Source organism: Candoia aspera, chromosome 6 (assembly GCF_035149785.1).
Source record: "Candoia aspera isolate rCanAsp1 chromosome 6, rCanAsp1.hap2, whole genome shotgun sequence".
NCBI lineage: Eukaryota > Metazoa > Chordata > Lepidosauria > Squamata > Boidae > Candoia > Candoia aspera.
Window position 1 is genome coordinate 18755447 of NC_086158.1, and position 27186 is coordinate 18782632.

The 27186-nt window shown below is 36.3% G+C and overlaps 1 protein-coding gene across 1 annotated transcript in view; it reads left to right on the top strand.

Annotated features, from left to right (window-relative positions):
• Positions 1–1305: 1305 nt before the first annotated feature.
• The window catches only part of SI (sucrase-isomaltase), a 114689-nt gene continuing 88808 nt past the window's right edge, over positions 1306–27186 (top strand). Inside the window, exons 1-9 of the mRNA XM_063306487.1 lie at positions 1306–1354; positions 3324–3441; positions 9095–9168; positions 17500–17620; positions 18781–18890; positions 20568–20722; positions 21672–21843; positions 24228–24327; positions 25771–25883. Of these exons, the coding sequence (XP_063162557.1) occupies positions 3324–3441; positions 9095–9168; positions 17500–17620; positions 18781–18890; positions 20568–20722; positions 21672–21843; positions 24228–24327; positions 25771–25883 (963 nt within the window). The 5' untranslated portion in view covers positions 1306–1354. The remainder of the gene's footprint in view (positions 1355–3323; positions 3442–9094; positions 9169–17499; positions 17621–18780; positions 18891–20567; positions 20723–21671; positions 21844–24227; positions 24328–25770; positions 25884–27186) is intronic.

A 27186-nucleotide genomic window follows, 5' to 3' on the forward strand; every position in this document is an offset into this window, starting at 1 on the left:
GTAAAGGTTAGAACAACAGTTGCTTAATCATGGCATACTCCCTCCCTTCCCTGCTTTCCTTTTGGGTTTAAGAAGGTAAAAAAATAACATGTACAGGTACAAAAAGGCAAAGATAGAGAGTAGATGAAGAAATGGGAGTTAAAATTTGGAAGCCAAAATAAAACAGCAGATAATGATGAAAAAGTAACCTCTAGTTCCTTAAAACACAATTAGACACGTAAGAGAATAGGCTGAATTCCTGACATGGAGAAGGAGGACGTGATAAACAAATCTGTCCTGGAAAGAACGATATAACTTGTAGAGTAACAGTTGATTTAGATGGAATACCATGCCTCTAGAGCCATTTTCAGAGGTTCTCTGAAATATTGGTATCGACAGAAGGGTTGGGGGGTTATAAAAATCAGCGAGATGATGGATACAGCATCATTATGCAAGCCCCACCCCTTTTGTACATGTCATGCTTGCTTATTCCCTCCTCCCAATAGAAACTGCTGTACATTCTCTATCCATTCTCCAAGTCAAGAGGAATTCCCTGACTCTGAGAGCTATTAAGGGATAGAAAAGCCTCTCTGCTGAAGGTGTGGGTGCTCCATCACTGGAGGTTTTTAAGAAAAGACTGGACACCCCTTTGCCCAGAGTGTTAGGAAGATTCCTGCACTGGGCAGAGATTTGACTAGAAGGTCCCTTCCAGCCGAACCCTAATCTTCTATGAATTCTCTCTTCCTCAGCCTGAAAAGATGAACTGATGGACAGATGAAAGCAAGTCATCTTTATTATACAGAGGGATAAAAAAACTTACCCAACTCTTCTTATTTACATTTTCTCACTCCAGCAGCTATTACCGTTTATAGTACTGCTAATCAGCAGATTACAATAGCATCGAAAGAACTACTGAGATCAAAAACCCATTAATACTATTGCAAGCTACTTTAAACTCTCTTTCCTGAACCTTTATAAAACTTTAATGACTTTACACTGAGGTTCATTGCATAAATGCTGATAACAAAAACCAAAAGTCCAGGGAGAATAAGAAAGCGGATTGATAGGGCAGCCTGTAGCATGGCAAAAGCAAACAGGATCCACATGTAATCCTCTACTTGTACGTGTTAAATGCAGTATGACAGATACCTAGGAAAAAAAAAATTATTAATTAACTAGCCATTACCTATGTGCAGCAGTGCAAAGGAACCAAGCAATCTGCCTGTATATGCCTAACTTCTAGTGATAGCCTAGTTAAAATATAATACAGTAAACTGATAGCAGATTAGTATATAGCAAGAGGCTACAAAGTAAATGATTCTTTTCACCGAACCATCTAGCAGTGTTACACAGAAGAAACCAGGGGCCTATAGAGGTATGTGTTAATTTGTTCAGTTTAATTAGCATTCCAGATAGCCAGTGTGCACCTCTGGCACTGTAATCCTCATAAAAAGAGAATAGTAATGTGTTCCACTTTCATTTGATGCTTTAAGAAGAACATTATGTTTGGTCATCAATAACCACTCTACAGAAAATAGATGTATAATAACTTGATGCATTTTTAAAGACGTTTTTAGTACTTAAAGGTTGCAGTATCTCCTTATCAATAACCTAATCTATAGAAAATCTCCATATTTATCAACTATATACTTTTTTCACTCTTATATTTATGCATAGAAAATGAAATTCAAGGAAGGAGTATACTAAATGAATCAAAACTCTGTTTTGCAATTCTTTGGCAAAGAGAGATATGTCGTAATAATGAGAGCAGGAAGTTCTCTCCTTGTCCAAAAGCATTGTGTAATTTTGCTTTAGTGCTATCGTAGGGCTACCAGCTCTGGGTTGCAAAAATCTGTACAGCAGCAGAGAAAGACAGAAAACTCTACCTCTTTGCTTCTAGCTGGTGGACATTCAGAGTTTTACAGTCCTTAATAATATCCTGCCTGGACACAGATGTACGATCAGGAAGAAAAAAGTTGGTTCAGGAAATTCAGGACAAAATAAAGTGCAGTAACTAGAAATAGAAATTAAAATGCAGGCACGGAGCCTAGGGGCTAAGATGAATGAAAGTATTGGGGAGACAAATGAAGGGAAAAATGGATGAAATATCCCCCCTTGAACAAATGGAGGAGCAATCCATTATGTATAAAAATGCATTTCCTTGCCATGTTGAAATGCATTATAAAATATAATTTATGCTACAATTTTGATTGCATTCTTTTCCTGTTCTTAAAGCTCTAGCCACTTTCCTTACAGTAAAAACCCCTGTATTCATACAGCTTTATCTTGTGGAAGTTTATGCTGTTAAATTAGTTGATAAAACTATTTTCACCATGTCAATACTTTACTTATTATATTTAAACCACCCTTAATTGCTGATAATGGTAACATGTAATTCATACCAGGTTGCAAGTTTAGCAAAACTTGAGAGAAGGGGAGGGCAAAAGTCACAAATCCAAGAAAAAATGTAGCTGTCTACATTTACTTCATTGCTGGAATAACTGAACATTTGGAATGTTTTAAAAATCAGTGGATTCATATGGATTATTTGTCAATAGTAAGCAAAGAAAAAATATAGTTCATCTTATACAGTCAAGCAAAATCTTTCCTCTGCAAGACAATAATGATCTAACTGCTTCCTTATTGATCTAAATGCTAGAGATGAGTGGGTTGTAATGCTAGTTGCAGTTAAACATTAATAGTGCCATATTGTTTTTCATATAAGATTGAGCAGATGGCTGTGGAGCCTAACTCATGGAGACACAGTGTTTGTTAGAGATGGACATCTTTCCTAACTTTACTAACCATTTCCAATCCTTAAGTATTTCAGCCAAGATGAGCAGCTAATGTATTTATTTCTTGCAAGTCCCAAGCTAAAAGTACCCCCCACCCCACACCCAGTAGGTTTTATTCTACATTCTTGTTGGTTTCCCTTTGGATACCATTAAGCCAGTTTCTATCTATGTGTAATATGTGTATGTGTATTCAGTAAGTTTTTCAGAGTAATGATAATCAACTGATGAGAACAGGGACTAACCATGTAGAAAAAAACCTAAATGTTTAAAAGTGTTTTTGCTTTCTCTGATAGGTCTACATCTTAACCATGAGAGAAGCTTTAGTAATTAAAAATAAACCTTTTAAAATGCTAGTTTGAAATAGTTATTGTAGTTCATAACAAACACTTAACTGTATTCTTGATTTTATGATAAAGAGAACAAAGGTTTAGTATTTAACTACTTGGATCAAAGGATACATGTTTTGAAAGCAAGTGCTTGAGATGTATTTATGATTCATGTTCCTTAAACATCTCTTTTTAATATCTCTTCCTATCTTTCTCTCTGTAGATGGGAAAGAAGAAATTCACTGGATTAGAAATCTCCCTGATCACTTTCTTCCTTTTGCTGCTCATTATAACCTGTACCTTGATTGGACTACTAGCAACAGGCTATTCTGGTCTTAAAGGTAATAGCTCACAGTTCCTTGACTTATAACTAGAAAGATGCTACAAATGGTACAGAAGAATATTTAAACATTTCCCACATGATTTTAGGATAGGTGTGGGCATCTAATGGCTCCAGAGGGTGAGCCTTTGAGTTTCTTCTGCCCTTGACCTTTTGCCAATTTGAAATATGAAACTCATGGGAATTGTCGTATGGGTAGGCATGTTGAGGTTAAAAATTCAAAGCGAAACCCACCAAAACTCTCCCCCAAACCCAGTCCCATCTATGTATGATGCAATGCCCACCCATTTCATGACTTTACCCTCCCCAAATGTTAAATGGAGTCCATCAAAAGGTTATCTCATCTTTTCTAAGTTATACAAAAACAGATGGTAACCAAGTTCCCAGTTGGTAACCAAGATACCGACAAGCCCCAGCTATCCTTTTTTCCCCACTATGTCCCCATATTGTTGCCTTTACCTGGTGTCCAATCTGTATCTGAGGCAGTCTAAAACAGTGTTTTCCTCCGTAAGCAACCAACAAGCTATGGAAATTTTATCATGGTGCAATTTTGGCAGAAATGTTTTGTTTTTTTTAACATGGATTTACTAGCTTTCTAGAAAAACAGCCCAAACAATAGCTGATGGCAGAGGGACTGCATGGTAAAGCAATCCAGCTCATGCAATCATCTTGCAACTTGGTTGTTAGCTCTTGTACAAGGTGCTTTTGAATGTGGGTTTACTGTTCTTGCAGAACACCATGAACCCTGTATTCAAAAGACCATGGGATTAGCACTCTTCTGGAACAGCAACAAACACATGTTCAAAAGCACCCCAAACAGAAGCTGACACAGCAGAGTGAAACAGCAGAGAGTTGCCTCCTGCAACACCCTTGTCAGCCTTACTAGGTAGACCAGACAGGAAACATGACCAGATGAACTAATTCTACTTTATTGCAAAGCTACATTAACAGAATCTTGCAAGTCTGGTGGTACAATCCTTTCCCCACCCACCCATCTCCTTTACAAGAAACTAGGGAGGTTCTCTTCTGAGGCTCTTGCCCTGCCCGCTATCCAGCTGTAGGCAGCATCTTTTAGCCCAGTCTTCCAAGGTCTTTCTCACATATAATTACATCCACATACCATTACACCCCTGTACCATTAGATATGTTTGGCTTGACATTTTTTTTTTAGATTTTTTAATCTAACCTTTATTATTTTTATAAATAACTCAAGGCAGGGAACATACCTAATACTCCTTGCTCCTCCTATTTTTCCCACAACAACCCTGTGAGGTGAGGTGGGCTGAGAGAGAGTGACTGGCCCAAAGTCACCCAGCCAGCATTCATGGCTAAGGCAGGACTAGAACTCACAGTCTCCTGGTCTCTAGCCTGGTGCCTTAATGTCAGCCCTTCCAGGTAAACCAGACAAGGAACATGACCAGATGAGCTACTCCTACGTTATTGTTAGGCTACATTGCAAGAATCTTGCAAGTCTGAAAGTACAAATCTCCTGCAATCCCTTTTTACTGCCTGCCATAGTAGGGTGGATCCTTTCTAAGTTTCATTCGCTGTCCATTACTCAGTTGTGGGCTTCTCCCCTTTTATCTGATCATTCCCTAGGCAGCACCTCTTCCCCTGTCTTCCAAGGTCATTTTCACATTCCATTAAACTTAACCACTAGATCAAACTGGCTCTCTATTTGGGCTGATCCTGGTGCATAGACCTGGTGAGTAAAGAGCTTCCTTTCCACCTGTTGCTTCTCCTAGCTTGGTCAGCTAATTGGCTGAAGGGGCAAGTCAATAGGTGGAGGGAGTTTTAGAAAATAGCCAAACCTGTGAGTCCACTCATCCATCAAACCATTGTCATTACACCAGTGCTGCATTGATGGATATGTTTCCAACACATGATGACAGTGAGAATGGGGAGGGGGAGGGCAGGGAAGGCAGTCTTCCCTGCATAGGAAATGAGGACAGCTTTGACAGCAAGCCAGGACAGAACAGCACATTAACTGAGCATTGGAGATGAGCCCTTAGAGGCAGTTCAGATGTTAATGCCCTTGTATAAAGCTTTTCAGGTAAATGGGCCATTTGTCAAAGGGGGTGTAATAGTTATTATTTATATGTTTATTGTTATAATTTTCATAATAGTCTAGAATTCACAAAGTTGTGTTCCTGTAACTAACCAAAGGAACCTTTGAGGGTTTAACAATGTATCTGAAGCTCACCTGAAGCTAAAGCTGAAGTAAATAACTTAATTATTGCTTGATTATACAAAGAGTGTCACATACAGATAAAAAGGATAAATGGACAATTTGCTAGGGCATACAGAATAATTTAAAATAAAAGAAAGATAGCAGGCAACATATGTTCAATCATTGTGACCATTTTTTTTTAATATGGGTTCAATATAAGATCTACATTTGTAGTTTTACAATAAAATTTAAAATGCTCATATCTCATTCAGTTATTATATCAGCCTTTCCTAATCAGATACCCTCATGTTATCATGACAGCTCCTGAAATTAACAGATAATATAGTCAACAATGATTATCACTAAGAATGCTGAGAACTGTAAACTGGTTTATCTGGTGGGCCCCAGATTGTAGAAGGCTGTATCACATTATTGGGAAGCTGAAACTCAATTCATCTGTTAATCAATTCAATGCTTAGTTCGAAAATCCAAGTTTAAATTAAACTTAAGCAGACAACAAGAAATAAGTTAAACTTATAGTAGACGACCATTAGCCTCAGAGGCACTTTAATTCTGAGTGGAGACTTTCCTGTCGTGATACTGCAGAACTTCAAATCTTAGGTGGAACAGTCCAATTTATAGCAACTGTTTATGGTTATGAAAGATATATGATCTGGCCTACAAAAAAAAAAAAAAACACCTTAACAAAAATAATTTCAGATACAATCAAATGTTAATCCCTTCATTATAAAAATTAACATGTGACAAGGTGCTTGAATTCAGTTTGAAGTTTGAAGTTGAAGTGATTTTGTCAAAGACACCTATGTTTGGAAATCCATGTTGATTGGAAGAACGGTACTCTTTTATTCAAATATATTTTGAATAATATATATAGGGACCCATAATATCTACAACAGATCAGTATTGTTATTTGGGAAGAAGACACATAAGGGTCCTCCTTTAAATATGTTCAGATTATAATATTCACCAACTATTTGTCTGAGCTTATAATATATTTATAACTCCCCAATTCACGATATCACACAGTATCATATATAGAGATGTTATACTGAAATCCATTTACTGTATATTCTGTTGACCTGGAATATTTTTTGCTTTGTATATTACTTTGGATCTTAACATTTCTTGGTTCAGCTGGCATTAAGTAAAGCCAGTGGGGATTTTTTCTAATTTATTGCATGATCCAGACAAAATGAATCACTATAAACTTCCATTAATGTTAATGGGAATATTTAAGCACATGCTTAATTCTTTCATTGAAAACAATGAGATGTAAAAGTGCTTCACTTCAGCAGGATCCTATCCTGCCTTTTTAATTCATAATTTATCTTAATGTTTTAGCACACTATTCATAAAGAGTTGATATATAAGTTGGCAGTTCAAAGAAAACAAAACAAGCAGTGTTTATCTATCTATTTATCTATCTATCTATCTATCTATCTATCTATCTATCTATCTATCTATCTATCATTATCTCCTCACACACACAAACATACTGTATATATGATGACACACATACAAACTTATATATACTCATGATTGATTATTTTTGCAGAAACTGGTAATCTGGTGCACTGCATGGTTCAGACAAATGACTGAAACACTAGTCTCTGCAAAAGTAATGTATCATAACAGAATAAGCAGATTTTGATAAAATATTCCCTAGATAAAAGCATGTACAAAATACTCTGAGACAGAGCCAAGTTATTTATTTGTATAATTGTGTTAAAATGGGTAATCAAATTATGTGGACATGTCCTTGTACTAAGATCCAGAATATGGAGACTGGAGAATAACATTATTGTATTTTATTGAGCAGAAACAAAGATATATTAAACATACTAGGATTCATTTATACTATGTCTTTTGTTTCTAAAATTTATTTCAACTATTCATTTCCAAAAAGTATAATCAATCAAATGATACATTAACCCGCATTTTGCAGTGTACTGTCTACTATGTAATTGAAAATACCCTGTAAGAGTAAGAAGTAGATTTTTTTTTTGTTTTTAAAAAAGCATGATACAGAAATTAATAGACTGATTTTTTTTTTTTTTGGCAATAGTGCTGAGGCCAAGGCTGTGTTAATAACAGGGTATAGGAGTAGCTAAAAGCCAGTTTGGTGTAGTAGTTAAGGCACCGTGGTAGAAACCAGGAAACCATGAGTTCTAGTCCCACCTTAGGAACAAAGCCAGCTGGTGACCTTGGGCCAGTCTTTCTCTCTCTCTCAACCCTAGGAAGGAGGCAATGGCAGACCACTTCTGAAAAACCTTGCCAAGAAAACTGCAGGGACTAACCCAGGCAGTTGCCAGGAGTCAATACTGAGTGGAAGGCACAAAAAAGAAAGAAAAAAAAAAGGAGTAGCTGTTATTCATATGTTGGTGTGGGTTCATGGAGGTAGGTGTTGAGGCCAGAAAGAATGTTGGAGCTGCACGTTGACGTGGCAGAACTTGGAGTTGAACTTGGACTGGACTGGGGAGCATGGCATTCTGAACTATGTGGTAAGCCAGTGGTGGAGCAGGAGCAGCTGTGTTCAGCAGCATGTGGCATTGGGCTGCAGATGGTCAGCTGTTAAAGACTCCTGCAGTGGGGTGCTCTCACCAATAGAGCTAACAATGGTCCTTGTCTGGATGGACATCGTGTGTTGTGTCTTTCCAGGTTCATTTTCCATCAAAACAGAAGGTGGCCTGTGGCTGCTTTGCCCTTGGTATCTTGGAGGGCTTGAGCACCTAGGTTTCAGATGGCCCCAACCCTGTTGGCCTTTTGTAGAGTGTGAAGACCTGTTTTTTCTCCTGGGCATCAGGTCAGGGTGGTGGATGGAATGGGTTTAGTACCAAATGATTCTGGGCTGGCCTCAGCTGGGTATTGCTTTGTTGCTGTTTTATTTTGCCGGATTTTGTATTTGTTTTAGTTGTATGCTAGCTGGCCAGAGCTGCAATTTGAGAGTTGGGTTGCCATATAAATGGAAATAAAGCAAGCAAGCAAGCAAGCAAGCTCAAGCGGCAAATTAGTCTATTGGGTGTAACTCACTGAATGTACTGGACTTAATTCCGAGTTGACAGAGTCAAGTTCTGCAGTATAAGGATGGTAATAATGCATGCAAATGCATAGATAGAAGAGAAGGTTGCATCAGCCTCCAGATATTAAATATATTTTCCTTCTGTTATACATATATCCTGATACATGTAGGCTCTGAACGTATCACTACATTTCCAGAAAGCTTCTGAACATCACAAAGTAGGGTTTGTTTTAGACATTGCCTGAATCTAGTTAAAATGAATAATTGAAATAAGCATTATTTTGCAGTAGCATTTACTAAGGATTGGTCAGATTTGTTAAGTAACAAAACACTATATTTGCATTTGCATCTGTTATTCTATGTTTATGCTTCCTATTATTATTATCATCATCATCATCATCATCATCATCATCTGGCTGATATAATAAATTCATTTCTTTCTAGCCTTTTCACCTACTTGTCCAGTTATCCCTCTTCCTGAAAGAATAGATTGCATCCCAGATCAAGTTGCAACAAAGGTATGAAATGCATATGAGTGAAATAATAATAATTAGTTCTTTTTGGACAAGGGTTGCTGAACATACACAATTAAGAAGCATGGACGATATTTTTTTTTAAAAAAATGGAAATTTTTTTTCCACAACCTCCGCAATCTTCCCTCCTCTTCCCTCTTTGTCTCATTCTTCCTGAGTAAAGCAATGCTAAGAAAATACTGTGGTTTACAAGGCTGCAGTGTGGTTAAGAGATGAGAAACAAAATGCATGGGTAATCTTGGTGAATTTGTCCCATTGTGCAAGTCACGATAAAGACTGAATGAGTATATTGTTCATTGTTATCATTCTGGCTAATGAAAAATATTTATTTCCCACACTGGAGATGATTACATGTCAACATCTTTAAAGGGAATATTTACAAAGAGTTGGAATGGTCCATGGAATTGATCAAGCTCATTGAAAAAAGGTTGGCAGCCCTACTTATTTCTTTATGCATGCATACAATCACTTCTAAAGGCTCAGGAAGGTTTACAAATGTCATGATTTTTAAAGTATATTATGTGTCATGATCTAGTAAGCTAACACTTTCTGGTTTGAGTCATTTGTTGGCACTCAAGTAGAGCATTCCTGCAGCTTTTTCTTCCATCATCAATATGCCTCCCCATTTCTTCCCCAAGTTAATAAGCCTATGCAGAGGAGTTCAAAATGCAGTAGGATAATTTTGAGAAAAAGCAGAAAAAGATAGAAAAAGGTGTGGAAATAAAGGGAAGGAGGCAGCAGGGAGGAGAAGGAGAAGGAGAAGAAGGAATCATCATTGTCATCATCATCAGATAGGGAGAGAAAGTTGGAATTGCTATCAAATAGGTCACCACAAATATGCTTTAATATTGCATGGAGAGGAAAGTTGTTCTGGTGAACCCCCAAAATTATCGGAGATGGGGAACCCAACTAATCCATCATTTTTTTCATGAGTTTGTGGGTGAAAATCCTGGGGCAGTTTAATAAGGACTTTGAAACACAATTATCTACCTAGTTCCATTACCTTCTCCCTCATTAAATAGGCAGAAGGGAATATTCCTCCCTATAGAGCTGTAAAAGAAAAGATTTGGAGTTTACTTAGTAAACCATCACTAAGATGAACAGCAGCTTGCCAGATCTTGATCAAAAAGTTTATAGAAGCAAAAGCCTCAGAATCCTTTATTGCCTCTGAGTCTGCAGAGGAAAGGGATTTAGAAATGTAGGCACTGAGGGGTAGTATAATTATGGTTTATTATAACAGTTCCCAGTTTGGCACTCACCAGATATGTTCAACTATAATTATCAGAATTCCCAGCCAGTTCTACTTTAACACATCTGAAGAACCTATGTTGGAAGAAATTAGTTTATTGTGATGTTGAAATGCAGCCAGTGATATAGCTCTTAGGATCAATAGACTGCATGAGAAAAAAAAAAAAACTTATTTTTACAGTTATTGCTTTCTTTTCATTAAAAAGAGTTTGTTTCATTAAAAGAAGTCAAGAAAATAAAAGTTTAAATCTCATGTTAGCTTCACCAGTATGTAATTATCACCTGTCTATAAGTTAGTAGAGTAGGATTTACTCCAGGAAATAACCAGTTTGTATAGTTTAAACCAGCAGAGAGCCATTGTATGTCAACTTTGTTGTGCTTCAATCTTTTCCTCTTTCAGAGAGATGAGTTCATGGAGCTAGACTAGTCTTAACTGGTTATCAGTAGATTTCTGTGGAGATACCTATGTCTTAAGAAGTAGATGATAGTAAATGCTGTTCAGTTTCAGAAAGTTTTCTATACATCCAGGGTTTTGTTTTGTTTTGTTTTTCAATTCTGGGTTTGTCAAAAAGGGAAAAGCTTTTTCCATCTGTAAGTGCTGAAGCTAGTAGGTAGAAACCAGCAGTGCATAGTCCAAATGTAAACATTGTATGCCAATGTTTAGACAGAGAAACAGCCCAAAGACTGTTAATTCAAAAGGATGGGAGAAAGGGGTAAGAGAATTCTTGGGTTCTCAGAAGGCAAATGTTGCATCCATCCATCGATCTTGTCTGATGTAAAGAGACTTGTAATATCAAACCAGTGGAGATTTTACGGTTACCATTTTCCTGAATATAGGGTTGAATTTCTGGAGAGGAAAGATTTATAGCTGTTCCTGGCCTAAGCCTGATACCTTATTTATTAATGGGTCTAGAAATAGTGAGTCAGAAGATGTTTGGATTATCAGTATAATGTATGTATAACAGAATAAATTTTGAGAGGGAGACTAATACTTTTTTGTTTTTTACTTAGGTGAAAATATCAAATCCATAGATATAGGCTGAGGGTAAACTGGCTTGGTGAAGATATATGTAATATGGGCCTTGGACTGCAACTAAATATAAACTGAATACAAGTCAACACTGTGATGTGACTGCTAAAAAACAAACGAAATGTTAAGCTGCTTGAATAGAAATATAGTTTCCATATTACAGGAAACTGTATTTCCATTGTGTTCTGCATTGTTCAGAATTCACCTTGAGTACTGTGTCCAGTTTTAGACACTACACTTTAAAGAAGGGTTCAAGGAAATTGGAATGCCTAGCAGAGAAGGACAATGAGGATGGTCAGAGGACTTGAAACTAAGTCCTTTATGGAGAGATGTATTTAGCCTTGGGAAAAATGATATCTAAATGGGGATATGACAGCACTCTCCAAATACCTGAAGGATTCTCACAGAGAAGGTCACTACTTGTTTTTAGCACCCTAGGGTGTAGGGGGCAGAAAGGTGATCTTAAAATGTAGAAAACAACAGCTTCTCATGTTAGGGACAAAAATCCTGATAAACAGTTTTACAGTGGAACCAATAACCTAGAGAGGTGGAGACTTCAACTTTCCTGGTTTGCTTCAAAGCAGGAGATGAGGAATGCTTTTATTTTGATTCCTATCCTGAACGGATAGGATTGAACTTAATCATCTAAATGATCCCTTGCAATACTGTGATTTTATGTCTCTATTCTGTCATTCTGTATTTGAAATATATATATTATAGTGATGCTAGCTTATGTATGTATGTATGTATGTATGTATGTGTATATATATATATATATATATATATATATATATATATATATATATATATATATAATATAATATTTAGCTAGCCACAGCATTTAATGTGGTAATTAGCAGACCAAAATATTTGGTATTTTGCAGAAGCAAAATATTAACACCTGTTTTCCCCCCATAAAATGCCCTCCACTTTTGAAAGTGAAATACCTTTCATAACCACTTCCTACATGCAACTTTTTTTTTTTTTTTAGAAATTGGGTATTATTTATATGGAGGGGAGCCATCTGTTTCTCGGGCAACTGGCTTGACACTCTTATTCAGTCAAATGTGTCAAAAGGGAATGGGAATGTGTATTCACTTGCTAATTTGATTGGGCATACTCACACCCAATGGAGGACAGGAAGGCCTGGTGTGCTATGGTCCATGGGGTCACGAACAGTCGGACATGACTTAATGACTGAACAACAACAAAAAACTGCATGCGATTCCTCTAGGACTATATTTGACACTGAAACTCCAAGTACAGAATACTAAAATATTAAAATCCTTGTAATTTATTTTTCTTCTCAAGAGAGAGGCATGGGAAAACTTTCCTTATTATCAAAAGTTCACATCACTAATTCTATAACTGAGGCACTGTGGTGTTATTGTGTTAGCCATGTGATATCTGATTGGTTGGGATTGTTCAAGGAAAACTTTCTTAAAAAAAACAAATAAAAAGTTAAAGTCCATCTAGAGGGCAGCATCTAATCAATTTTGGCAAACCTCAAAAAGCTAAGCACGGTTAGATCATGTTAGGATCTGGATGGGGGACCTACAGGAAATGACCAGCTAAACAGTAGGGCAGTCTGGGAAGTAAAAAAAGAAAAATAATCCTGCAAGAAGTCAGAGGTAAAATACTTCCATACTTGTTGACAATAAAACTGCATGGTCAGTGTAGTGGCAACAAGTGAGTTCAACTTTAAAAATAATGTCCTTTTTTTTCCTTCTCCTAAGAGCAAATTATGAGAGCACTAACTATATATATATATATATATATATATATATATATAACAGTTTTTTTTTCTCACATCCCATCACATCCCCCCTTTCAGTGAAAAAAAGAACTTTTCATAAAATTAGGGTTAGCATAATTTAATAGGAATCTGCATGTTGGCTATGTAAACTATTAGAATTAATGGGCATACTTGCAACTGAGAGAGTATTTTTGAAGTTAGTCATGGAAAGGTTATTATCATGTATTTAAAAAATGTACACAGGAATTTAGCTCCAAAATATTTTTCCCTTCTATTCTATAATTCTTTTGTAATAAGAAATCAGTCTTTCAGTGAAGAAACTTTTACATTGGTGATTAAGAACTTCTTTTTAAATTCATTGTTTTGTAATGTCATGTAAGATGAATCACATAGATTATGGGATACATCCAAAGAGTGGCTGATACTTGATTCTTGATTAATACAGAATCCTCTTTTTAAGATCAGTTATGGGAAAAGAGATAACTGAATCAAGAGAATGGAAATGAATGAGTGAAGACTTCACCTTTGAATGTCTTGCCAAAGTAATTTTGGCAAAAACTTTTGCAGTCAATAATTTGTATATATGTGTGTGTGTGTGTGTGTGTGTGTGTATGTCTTTGTGTATCATTCATGTGTGGGAGGATTGATTATATAAATACATATAAATGGTAAATGCTAGAGGGTTAAGAATTGGTTCATGTAAATAGATGATGAACAAAGATACTATTAATTTATAAAATAAAATCAATGTCTTTCTATTACCACTTAGTAACGAATGGAGCTGTCCAAATTTGCTTCAGAATTAAACCAGAGACAAAGTGGTTTTTTAAATGTGTCAAGAATATTGAGTATGAAAGAAGATGTTGTTCTGTTGTGATGGGAAGATGATACAGCATTCAGAGCTTCTTCCTCTTCCAAAATACTTAGTTTCTAAGGTGTTACTAATTAGTTACAAGACACTTTATTCCCCATTAAAAATCTACAGTTTATGCTGCTTAGGAAATCAATCATTTCAAGTACAGATTGAAATTAATATTTTTGCTTTAGATCCCTGGCAACTTGAACATTTCAGGATGGATTCAGATTATCCCTGCCCCCCCCCCCAAAAAAAAAATGCTACTGAGGGGGACATACAGTATGCAACTGTGGCCTTTCTTCTAAAGTTGTCAGTCCTTTGGGATTTGAGAGAGTTAAAGTAGTTATAAGGAAATACGTATTGAATACTTACTTCCAGAAAAAATCTGAATGAATAATACTTGAAGAAGTCAGCCAGCAGCTGTCTGCTTGCTCATCTTTACCTCTATAAATCAAAGATTTCTCTTTGGCATGGTTTAATGCCTCGGCACTCCTGAAAGATAAGTTTCTCAACATTCTGACATTGGAATAGGAGGCTGTGAAATAGAGTTGATGGGACATGTAAAGTTGTACTCTCCTTTCTATAAGGACCTTTATCTATTTATATAACCTCTTAATGCAAATGTGGTGGAGCAGGTTAGAAGATGCATTGTTAACTCTGATCAGTAAGCACATGGAAGTATTCAATAACATTGCACAGTTCTGTATGAGAGCTACAGTATACTGTACATTTTCAATAAATATAAACCACTCCAATTCCATACAACTAAAAAAAGAAAAAGAAAAGGAAAACCAAAAAAACCCACAATGAATAACTAAATCCAGAACAAATGAAAATAATCGTAGAAAGCAAAGATAACTCTCAGATAAAACTTAAGAGAGCTGCCCACAGTCAGTTAGCTGGGATGTAAAGTTCATTGAAATACAACAGTTTTAACCTGTTTATGGAATTGCAGCAAAGTAGGGACTGTGTGTATGTTGGTGGGTGGTGGTGGGGAGAGCATTCTGTAAGATGGGGGCTGTTACAAATAAGGCTGGCTCTCTTGCCCATGCCCTTGCAAGCTTCATGAGAGAAGGGAACTTCCAGCAGGCCCTCTCCTGGGGAACTGGTCAGATTGGCAGATTCACTTCTGGCAAGGCCATATAAATTTGATAAACAAACAAACAAAGTGTTGCCTAATGTATCCTGGTCCCAAACCATTTATGGCCCTAAAGGTCATAATGCACTTTGAATTGGGACTAGAAGCCTGTTGGCAACCAATGCAGTAACTGCAGTATACTGTATAGTAGATGTAATTCTGCATTGCTGGGGCTCATGTAATATTGCTGCCATATTTTGTACAAGCAGGTTCTTTCCAAAGGCAGCCTCACACACAGCACATTGCAGTGGTTCAGTTGGGTGGTGATCAAGGCATGAGTTACTGAGGTCAGGACATTGTGGCTGAGGTAGAATCAGCTAGTGCAGCAGCTGAAGCTGGGCAGAGCCTTCTCCTTCAGTCCCAACTTCCATCTGCTGTTTAATAGAAGTTGCAGGTCCAGGAAGACTCCTAAGTTAAGAGACCCTCAATGTCCAATTATTATGATCAAAGATCAGCTAAACATAAAACAATTCAGTACAAAATACAAATTACAACATAAGCAAGATATCCCAATAAACAGTAAACATGATTAGAATAAATTAAAATCCAAACATCTTATTGTGTAGCTGGTAAGCCCAAACAAACAAACAAAAAAAACAGAAAACAAAATTTTGCTACCGGAAGCATTATGTTATGCTTTGTGCCAGCCACTAGCAAAGAAAAAGAAAAGGAAGCAGATTTGCTGGGCTTCAGGTAATCTACGGGTTAGATGGTATCTCCAGGAGCCATTATATTGAAAGACAATGCTCAAATGTTTGTAAAAGCTTGGTCCACTCAATTCGTTGCTCATTAATTTGCCAATTATATTCTTTATAATAACATCTGAAGACTAGAATTTTGATGTTTAAATAATTAGTGATGAACTGATGAAAAAGGGTCAAAAAATGGGGTCCTGTTTCACTCCACATTGAACAGATATATTTTTAGTCAAATGTCCACAAGGAGCATATCTTATCCACATCCAATTCCTATCATAAAGGTTTCTGATAAGAGTAAAGGCAACAATCTATTGACGAGACTCAAGTTTTTGCCATTTTTTCCCATTTATATCAAAATGGGAAAAGCCATCAAAAGCCAACTTAAAGTCTACAGATGTAGCATAAAGGACTCTCTTTGGCTATCTTGTATATCTGTCAGTCAGATGTTATAAACTCAGGTATTCTCTGCCTGTTCATCTGCAATGATTTCCTCATTATCTAACCAGGCCCTGAATTTATCCTAGAGGTACCTTGCATAAAGCTCCTCAATTATGCTTAGGAGGCTAAAGGAGTAATAGTCAGCCACATCAAATTTGGGGCCTTTCTTGTAGACAGGAACAACTACAGCCATGTTCCAATCTTCTGGAAACTACGCACAGTAGTCAATAAATGTGAAGAAGGCAACCAAAATTGAGGCTTACCAGTCAGCATTATTTTTTTATCATTTCTGCAGGAATTATAATAGCCAGGGGCTTTGCCACTCTTCAGCTGGCCTATCAGCCCTTTCACCTCCTGAGTTGTAAGAGGAAGCCATCTCGGGAGCTCCTTCTTTGATGGTGAACCCCCAAATCATGACCTGTTTAGAGTAACTACTGGGACCAGTGTTTACTGCTGGAGTGTGTGGTGAAGGCATTACTTAAGCTGTTGAACTTGTTTATGCAGTTGCATGCATCCTCCACCCCAAAATGATATCCTCTTTGTATGAAAGGAATATGATATATTTCCTGTTTTGGTCCAGTTACTGGAAAAAAAGAGAATGCCCATATTTCCCTTTACTAAAGGTTTGTCAGGCCTTTGGCAGCTGCCTGAACTGAAAGTACTTCCCACCCCCCAAATTGCAGAGTTCCCTTTAAAAGATGTATTGAGTTGGAAGGGTAGTGGTGCAAATTTTCCAGCAAGTGAATTAATTTTAAATTTAGAACCAATATATCTCAGTGTATCTTAAGGTGGAGACTTTGAGTAATTTTCTCACAGGACTCCAGTGCATCAGAAGGAAGAGAGGCAACTCTTTTTATTGATAACAGAGAAATTGGCTACTGTTTTTTATATAATGGTTGCTTGAATGTTTATCCATCTGAAAACCAACTCTCACCGGTAGTTTGAACCACCTACAAGCACAAATCCATTTGCAAAAATAAGTCCAATATATGAAAACTACAAACCCACTTAAAAGGTCAGTGATAGTTGATTTCAAAATGTGCAGTTTGCATTTTCATTAGTGAACACACATGCTATTGTCCAAAAATTAATCTGGAGATTTATTATTGCAACTGTACCAATTCTGTTTTCTTTCTGATGCTGATGGCACAGGATCTATGTGTACTCCGTGGCTGCTGCTGGGATCCTCAGAATGAAACACATGTACCTTGGTGCTACTTTTCTAGAAATCATGGGTACCAAGTTCAAGGAAGTGTGTTAGACACAAAGTCAGGTAAGCTGAAGAAGCCTGAACTCCAGACTTATTATATATCTATAGACACAAAACATTTCCAGGTCATGAGAATAAGGCAATAAAATAAGATGCGAATTTAAAGTATTTTCAGCAGGTGGGTAAGCTTAGTGCCTTATCTCTTCCTTATTAATGCCTGCATCTTAAGATCCGATAGTTCAAATATCTTCTCTGTGTCTGCACCACTTGATAGGGGAAGGAGAAACAACCATTCCTAAATTCTTAAACTTCCTGAGTCAGGAGACTAAATTGGCATCTTTGTTAATAACCTTTTTCTAGCTAGTAAGAAGCTAGGGTTCAAAGTTATTTTAGTCAGAAGTTAGAGTTAAAAGCCAGAAGTTGTTTTAGTTACTATTATCTGTCACTCTTAAAGTTATAATTTATTTTTCCTGTATTTTAGTGCATTGTTTAATTGTGCAGTGTTTACTTGTTCACTATGACTTGGTCTTGGACTGTAAACAAATAAATAAACATATTAACTAACCACCAGAAAGATGGGATATACATCATTCATATGGACAAGTTGTGAGAGAACCAGGAGGGTATCTGAGAATGTTTGCGGGGCTCAAGCCAATCTTCCTTTTGTCTGGCGTACAGGTCCCAGAACCCTATAGATCAATCCCAAAGTCTTAAACTTGGTCCAGTACAAACTGAAGTCAGTGCAGTTGTTTCAACCATCATGCAATATGTCTGTGTCAAAGTGTAATACACAAAGCTCCTATTACAATTTTCAGGAGCATTAGCTCCCGTTAGCTTCCAAAAGGGCAGTACAGAGGCTTCCAGAATTAAGTGGATCAACTAAAAGGATTACATAATGCAGAGAGAGCTTCAATGACCCATTTTGCTCTATAAGTCATTGGCTGATTTTGGCCCAGAAGTTCACCCTATCCAACTTCCCTTGTTTGATTGCTATGTAAAAAAATAGAATCTGGATAATACAGTATATTACGGATTGAAAAATGCTTCAGACATGTTGTACGCTGATTCCATCTAAGGGCCAGAGTGGCCAGAATGGTTTATCAGTAAATTCCATTTCCTCCTCCCTTTCTCTCCTTTGTCCTGGATAGGGAGCCCACAGACTACAGTTGTGATGTCAATACTGGAAGTAACACTTATCCTTCCCCTTCCCCTTCCTTCTGTAGGATTTGAAGCTACTCTAATAAGACTGCCTTCTCCCTCCTTGTTTGGAAGTGATATTGAAAAGGTTCACCTCACTGCAGAATACCAAACAGCAAACCGATTTCATTTTAAGGTTAGAATATTTTTTAAATGAAATCTTTTGAACCAGTGGGACAAGGAATGCAAGTTGGCGGAAACTCAACCTATCAGGACTCCCAGTTATATTGGGACTTAAGAGATGAATGAATGACAAGCTGATGCCATAATGTATCCTTGGGCTAAAGATGGCTGTGAAGAAATTGGAGGAAATGTCCTATTTTCAGTTGGTATAATGCCTTCAGTTTTGCTAGCGTTACTAGGTCTGGGCTGCAAAACTGCAGATGATCATTAGATGACAGCAAGGAGATATAGATAACTCTGAATCTTTGCTACCATGTAATGAACATCTGGAGTTTTGAGCTCATATCTATTATTTATCCCCAGAGATAAAGATAAAATATTCACTTGAAAAGGTGTATTGTCCAATTATAGAACCTTATGTCTAAAACAAAACCCATATTAAGACTGGTAATCTTAAAGTGAAATGTTTTGCATATTAAGGCAAATGAGTGTAAGCATACAATGTCCCATTTCATATCCCATTTCAAATCCATTTAGGAACAAGCTGCTTAAAAGATATATTGAAAGTTACTTTATATGAAAATATATTCTAGGTACAACTGCCGTAATTCATGCTAGTATGAAATTTCTCAGGGCATTTCAGATATTCACTGAAAAACACATCTGACTGGTTTGCCAAATTTATTTCTAATAGTAAAAAGTGAAAATTCACCAGGCATGAAGCCTTTATAATTTTTTTCAATTGAATGCCTACATTGTAATGATGTAGGGTAGGGTATGTAGAAAATTAAACATTTAGATTATGATCCGCATTGGTGAAAACAGTTTATAGTGTACTTTAAAAAGTTGTGAAAAAACATTGCTTTTCATTTCTGATAACAGGATGAAATGACTAAAAAAGATGGTTTTAATTTTTGAGAACATGGAATGCTTAGTAAATCTAGAAATCTACAGCTGTAGAGGTTTATCTAATAAATACATTCTTTTACAGTACAGGGGACTATTGGAGATCAAAGTACAAATACATTGAAGCACAGATTTTGATATCAGAACCAGAAGCCTAAAGAGGGGTGGAGTTACAAGCCAATCATATGCAAATCATATTTTATTTGACTGGTTACAGCAGTAAGCATTTTACTGTATATAGACAACATCCAACTCCTCAATCTAATCAATCATGGGAATTCTTTATCCTATTGAGCAGTTGGATTGATTGTTATGTATGTTAAGATGAGTAATAGGGGGTGTGGAAGATGAGGTAATACATCCTTTGTATAATTGTTCCCTTAGATTTAAAAGAAAAAGGCCTAGAATTTGTCTGAGTTGTCACGTTTAGCGTAGCTGTTCTCACAAAGACCTTTGCCTCCACAACGAATTGTTAATTCCTTGTGGCTAGGCTTCCATTCCTTGTAGTTAAAGTTTTATTTATCTTATTGGTGCTTGTTTCATTATGTACACCTGAGGATTCTCAATGCATAGTTGCTTTCTGGCCTCCTTGTTTGGACCAGAAAATATAAGTGGCTGGGGCTTGATGGGATCCTTATTTTTCTATTACAAGACTAACAGAATTAATTGCATTCACTGAACCTGACACAGGTTTACCACCAATTGTGATGAGGGAAAGTTGGGCATTCACCATTTCTAAGTTTATTTTATTTTACAACTTTATTTTACTGTTTGGTTTTGACAGATTACAGATCCTGCCAATAAAGATAGATATGAAGTCCCACATGAGAATGTTCAACCTTTTAAGGGATCTAAAGCAAGTGATTCAAAGTACCGAATAGAAATCACAGAAAATCCTTTTGGAATCAGTGTGATCAGGAATAGCAATAATAAAGTCCTGTAAGTTATCTTTTTGTTTTTATTATAGGTAGCACACAATTCACAATTGTTCAACCACTTACTGCAGTGCAGTGGTGCTCAAACATTTTTGTCTCAAAATCCCTTTACATTCTTAAAAATGTTTGAGGACCCCAAAGAGCTTTGTTTTATGTGGGTTGTATCTATCAATATTTACTGTATTAGAAGTTTAAACTGAGAGATTTTAATTTATTTATTTAACTCTGCAGACCCCCTGAAAGGGTCTCATGAACCCCCAGGGATCCCCTGACCATGTTTTGAGAACTACTGCCATAGTGTAAAAAGAATAAATTTGACAATTTTCATATATATTAGGCTTTTTTAAAAAAAAAATGCAATAAGTAGTTATCTGCACACATCTGCAACAAAAAATAGCCCATAGACCATTAAGATGTTTGCTTGTTGAACAGGGCCCTGAGAAAGGCTCTAAATCAGAAAACATTTTTGCACATATTTTTCATACCAGATGTTGTCTGTAGCTTCATTGTTCAATGTGAAATGTAAGTGCATCCAATAGCATATTCATTGTTGTTACACATTTTAGGCAACAATCAAAAGTAATCATCTTTCTGGGAAGTTTGACTGCCATCATTTATTTATGTAACATTTTTATCACCATATTGAAATGGGGTAATTAAAACAATACATCAGCAGCAGTCAAGAAAGTGAGCAAGGCCTGTTAGGGAATAAAGACCTATTATTTATTGTTCCAAATGTTTCTGATGTCCTGTAGTGTCCTGTCTTGGTGACTAGCTGTTACTGGTGACCCAGTTTTGAGCTCCTCTGCCACTTTAGACAAATGCTGCTCTTTCGCTTAGCTTTTTTGCTTAGCACAAAGGAACATCAAGAACATGACTACAGTGTAAATTGAATGCAATTTAAAAAGCATTCCAGTTTATGAAAAGCATAACACCTTTGATAATTCAAACAGCTTCAACACCAGTATAGGACCTCTCATATATGCCGACCAGTTCTTGCAGCTTTCCATTAGAGTGCCTAGCTGGAATGTTTACGGTGTGGGTGAACATGTCCATCGACAATACCGGCATGATTTTAACTGGAAAATATGGCCTATCTTTACCCGGGATGCTTTTCCTAATGGGGTAAGTGTCTTCTTATGATTCTGTATCTGGTTTGGTCTTGGACTCTAAAGCAATAGAATAAATAAAAATATAACAGATTGTGTATCACTGAAGTGAAAGGAGAAGGAAAGCAAAATACATTTATTTGAAACGTGATTCCATTTCACACAAGAAATATGATTCTGACATTGCTGTGAATAAAACGATAGTACACCATTACATGTTACTTTAAATTCTGGCAAGGCATAAAGGGTCACCACAAGGAAAAAAGCACAGCTCGCTACTTAGAAATATCCCAGTGACTTCTCGTCTATTGAAAACATTTTATTGCAAGCCATTTTTGTTTGTGTTCATTAGAGAACTGGTAGTGGTCATGGTGGAGGAGAAGGAGGAGGAATTATATGAGAAATTATATAATATAAGAACATATAAGAATATATTTCTAGGGTACATTCCAGGTTTTTTCAGAGAAGACAAATATCATTTATTTTTACTTTCTTTTACTTTCTAACTTCTGCAATCTGCTCTTCAAAAAGAGTTTTCCCAATAGAGCTTGTAACACATTAAATTAAATAACAACCCCCCAACAATAACAAAAATATAATACACATACGCACACATATATGTATATATAAACTGAGAAAGCAAAGGCAGCGGACATAGATAGGATTAGAAGCTTCAGTTATAACACACACATTTAAAATATTAGCACATTACTATATTTAAAAAACCTGAGAGAATTAAAAAAAAACTTTTATGTTTGTTTATATTTATATTTTATTTTAAAATACTGTTTTTATTGTATTTTAATCGGTATTTATTTTAGTTTTGTTGTAAACTGCCCAGAGTCACTCTTTGAGTGAGATGGGCAGTGACAAAATTAAAAATATAAATAAATATTTGCCTGGTAGCAGAAAAAAAGGCTCATGACCAGAAGCAAGCAATCAGGGAAGTTGTACATGGGAGTGAATGAGTCGGTTAGAACAAAAAAAAAAAAAGGGGGGGGGCAAGAATCTAGAACTGAATGTGCTGCCAAGGACCGAGGCCAAAACAGGGAGAAGAAGGAGGCCAGAGTGGGGACTCAAAACTGCAACACAGAAGCCAGTAGGTGTTGCCACTAAAAACCTCAGATGTTTCAACAGCAATGCACAGAATGTGGGAAATAAATGGAGAGAATTAGAGATTCTAACTCAGAAGACATATATAATTTGATAGGCATCACTGACATTTGGTGGGATGATACTCATGATTGACAAATGGCCATGGAAAGTTACAACTTATTTGAAAGGGACAGATCCAACATAAAGGATGAGGATGTTGCATTGTTCCTCAAGAAAATGTATACACATCAACACACACACAGTTGTTTAGACATTCAGGAATTGGAGAATGGAAAGGTTGTTGAAAATGTTTGGGTAAAAGGAGAGAAACAAAAATGACACTATTGTTCATTCTAGACCACCTGGGCAGGCAGAAGGTATGGATGTGATAATAGATTTTAGTTATCCTGGTATATGCCAGTAGATATGTCAAGCCATGTCAAGGCCATGTCAAGCAGCAACAATATCATAAAAACAGTCACAAAAAAGCACAGTTACAAATCATTCTGCCCAAGGGCTGGCTGGAAAAACCAGGTCTTTATGGCTTTTTCTGGATGCCAGAAGTAATAAGGCTGTACAGATCTCAGGGAGAATGCTATTCCACAGGGCAGAATAGTCACAGAAAAAACACATCTCTGAGATTCTGTAAGATGCAATTGTTTCACAGATAGGATCTGGAGCATGATGACCCTAGACTTTACTGGATGGGCAGAAACCATCAGAGTGAGGCATTCTTTTAGGTATCTAGACTGCAAGCCAAAGTCACCCTTCAAGTCAGGCAGGGCTTTACACCTGACTACCAGCACCTTAAATTGTACCTAGAAGCTGACTGGTAACCATGAAGCTCATGAAGTAGAAGTGTCACATGAGCAAACTGAGGTCCACCCATCACTTCTCATGCCATTGCATTTTAGACCCAACTGTAGCTTCTGGGTGGTCTTCAAAGGCAGCCCTATGTCAAGTACCTGGATAAATTATTTATGTTGTTATAGAAGCAGATATTTGATCTTAGACAGTAGGGCAAGAAGCAAATTAACAATATGTACTTGAAAAAGCAGAAGACACTGAATTTCGTTAATTATCTGTGGTCTAAATTCAAGAACATATGCTGTGAGGTACTTCACTCAAAGTAAAGGTCAAGAACTAATTATGGATACATTATATTGGATTACCAAGCTACTGGTGTTTTAGCAGTATGTGAAGTTGCTAAATTAAACATGTTTAAAGCAGATGAAGGTATTCAATTTCAACACTTAGAAGTTCTAATGAACCCTAGTATTCTTATGTTGTTTTCTTTCTTCAAAGGATATGAGCAACCTTTATGGTGCTCAGACTTTCTTCTTATGCCTGGAAGATAACAGTGGACATTCCTTTGGGGTGTTCTTTATGAACAGCAATGCCATGGGTAAGGAAATCATTTATGAATTTGATAATAATCAAATGGCTTTCTTAAATCATTTTCTACACATGTATTTATATGATAAATGTACAGAGGTTAATCAGTGGATAGGACTTATACAACATATTTTTCATCCAGTACATTTATTCTGAGGAAGCTGTATTCCAATTATATTGTTCTAACTAATGATAGTGAGAATGTAATTATATAACAGTGTGATCCTATCTATTCAGAAGTAAGTCTTTAATGTTGGTGAGGCAATGCATTTTGGGTTAGCAGATATAAGGTTACTGCTTTTTCCCCCCAAAATCACATAGATAGGTCCATTTGTAAGAATTCTTCCAAGGCAGCATAAATATTTATTAAGACTTCCATATTGTTTCTATATTGTTTTTCTTCCAGATGTGTTTCTATGCCTGTATACTGAAAAGTGTCATTATAGTTTTAGATAATAAGCTCTAAAGTAATTTTATAGAAGTTAAAGACCAATTGACTCATGTCTGTAAGGTTTAATAGTTGGAATCTTCAGCATAATTTCCACCTTTTCACACATTTAAGTAATTGACTTGGTCTCCCTAAACATTGGTTTTCCCCCATTCAATCTTGATGAGGCTCACAAGGACCACTTAGGAATAGTTTTGGATTGCTATTGCATAGGTTTCAGAGATTATAGATCAAAGACTATCATAGCCACCCATGAGTATAAATGTAGCAATAATTTTAAGTCATGGACAACTGCTCCTAATAACTCAAATAAATTTTCAGTTCATCTATTGAAATGCTATTCTCTATATTAAAACAACTGTTATCAGGATCAATATTTCTATTAGAATTACATTGAATAATGAAAATGTAATGTATGCAATTATTATACTGAGGAATCAGGCCTGTTAGTCAAACTAGAAGGTGTTGGAGAAGGAGAAATCATATCTGGTCATTTTAAAACACTTAAAATTTTAGAAGAAGGTAGGGAAAACTTAGTAGGACGGTTAGCTAGATGCCAACCTGGCAACAGGTCTGATAAGAATCACTAACTAAAAGAAAGAAAGCTAAAGATCTATATATATATTTTTTTAAAAATCCACAGCAGGGCAGTAACTCTTATAAAATTTCATCATATGCACACACAATTGCAGCCAAACTTTTCAGTTTTCCATATTTTTTTATCAAGCAAGATGTTACATCTGCAGATGTGTAGTATTCTCAAGAAATCTAGAAATCTCAGCTCAGTGCATATTTAGTTAGGCTGTTAAAAGGATATTGGGATTCTTCTTACAACTGAATACTCCAAAGAAAACCAGAAATTTACAAAAACTTTGGAAGTCACATGCTAGTTCTGGAGAGATCCTTATTTGTTCATATATTAAATTTGCCCAATAATTGAGGAGTAAAATAAAGAACTATTCTTGTGTTTAAGACTCAATTAATTTTAAGAATTTCTTCTGGCAGATTTTGTTCTTCAACCTGCTCCTGCTGTAACATACAGAACAATTGGTGGAATTTTAGATTTCTATATTTTCTTGGGAAATACTCCAGAGCAAGTAGTCCAAGAATACCTATCAGTATGTTTTTCTATCATGTTTCTATTTGGTCATTGATGATCTGTCATCTCATTATTGTAAAAGACTTGTATAAGACCATTATCAATGGTAAACTGCTGCTACTTTTGTGAATGTCAGTAGCAACATGTATTACGTATCTTTATTATTTATTGCACATATTATTTTTTTGAGCCAAAATGGTTCTTCAAAGTATGTTCTGTGTACATTAAATGCCTTCAACTCTTCTCCTGAAGCTGAAAAGATGCAATGGACTGGATGCAGTAAATAATACTTTATGTTATATTGTATTCTACTCTGCTGAATTAAGATGATTTATATCTTCCTTTCCTGTATAACAATTAATCTAAGTAGCATACCACTCATACATGAAATGTTCAGAAGAGTTTACACCAAAATAGTTTTGTTTTTTTAAAGCACAATCCTTAAACAAGCCAAAATCCTGCTGAATTAAAACTCTTTACCTTGTTCATCACTGGCAAGGGCAGATCTGCTTTTCTTGAAAAGCTATTCTAGATTGGGAACAATACTGGTGAGAATACCATCTTTATAGTCATTTCTGCTCTGTTTCTATCCAGTAGTGAGGGATGCAAAGAAAAGCCCCAGAGGAAGAGTGAAGTTCTTAGATCAGCTTATATTAAAGGATTCATAAGATATTCTTGTCTATAGTCATAAAGTCTAAGTCACTATCTTCAACTAAACCTAGAATCAAAGTTAGTAACAAAGTTATTAAGACTAGTATTGAATTATTTGATCTACTAATTCCAGATATAACCATAATTGCCTGATACCAATCAAAGCAAATATTTGTAGCTCAGGGTTGAACTGTGGAGTCCTTGGTGCCAGAGAATTCCTGGAAGCCTGGCACTCAGACAAAGCAGCCATCAACAGACACATAGAGGTAAACAACTTTTACATACCATTCAAAAGAGACAATAGAAAAGCCGAAAGACCAGCACACTCCCTTGCCAGCAATCAACACCTAGATATACAGAAATCAACACTAGGATTAACACCAGATGAACCATCAAACAGCGCAATACACCCTAATCAAAGAACTATTAACTCAGGCAACCAACACAAGCAGGGCAAGTCACAGTATATAAACTGAGAGCAAGGTCCACTCCCTCTTTGCACTGAAGATGTTGCCTAGTCTGGCAATGAAATGTCTGCAAGAAAACAACAAGGCTCAGTGAGCACCAAGGACTCCATAATAGCCTGGAATTTAATCATAATCCAGCTAACCTTAAAGGGCTGTGCAGAGCATGTAATAATTTCCTCTTATTGAACTAACAATAGAATTGTT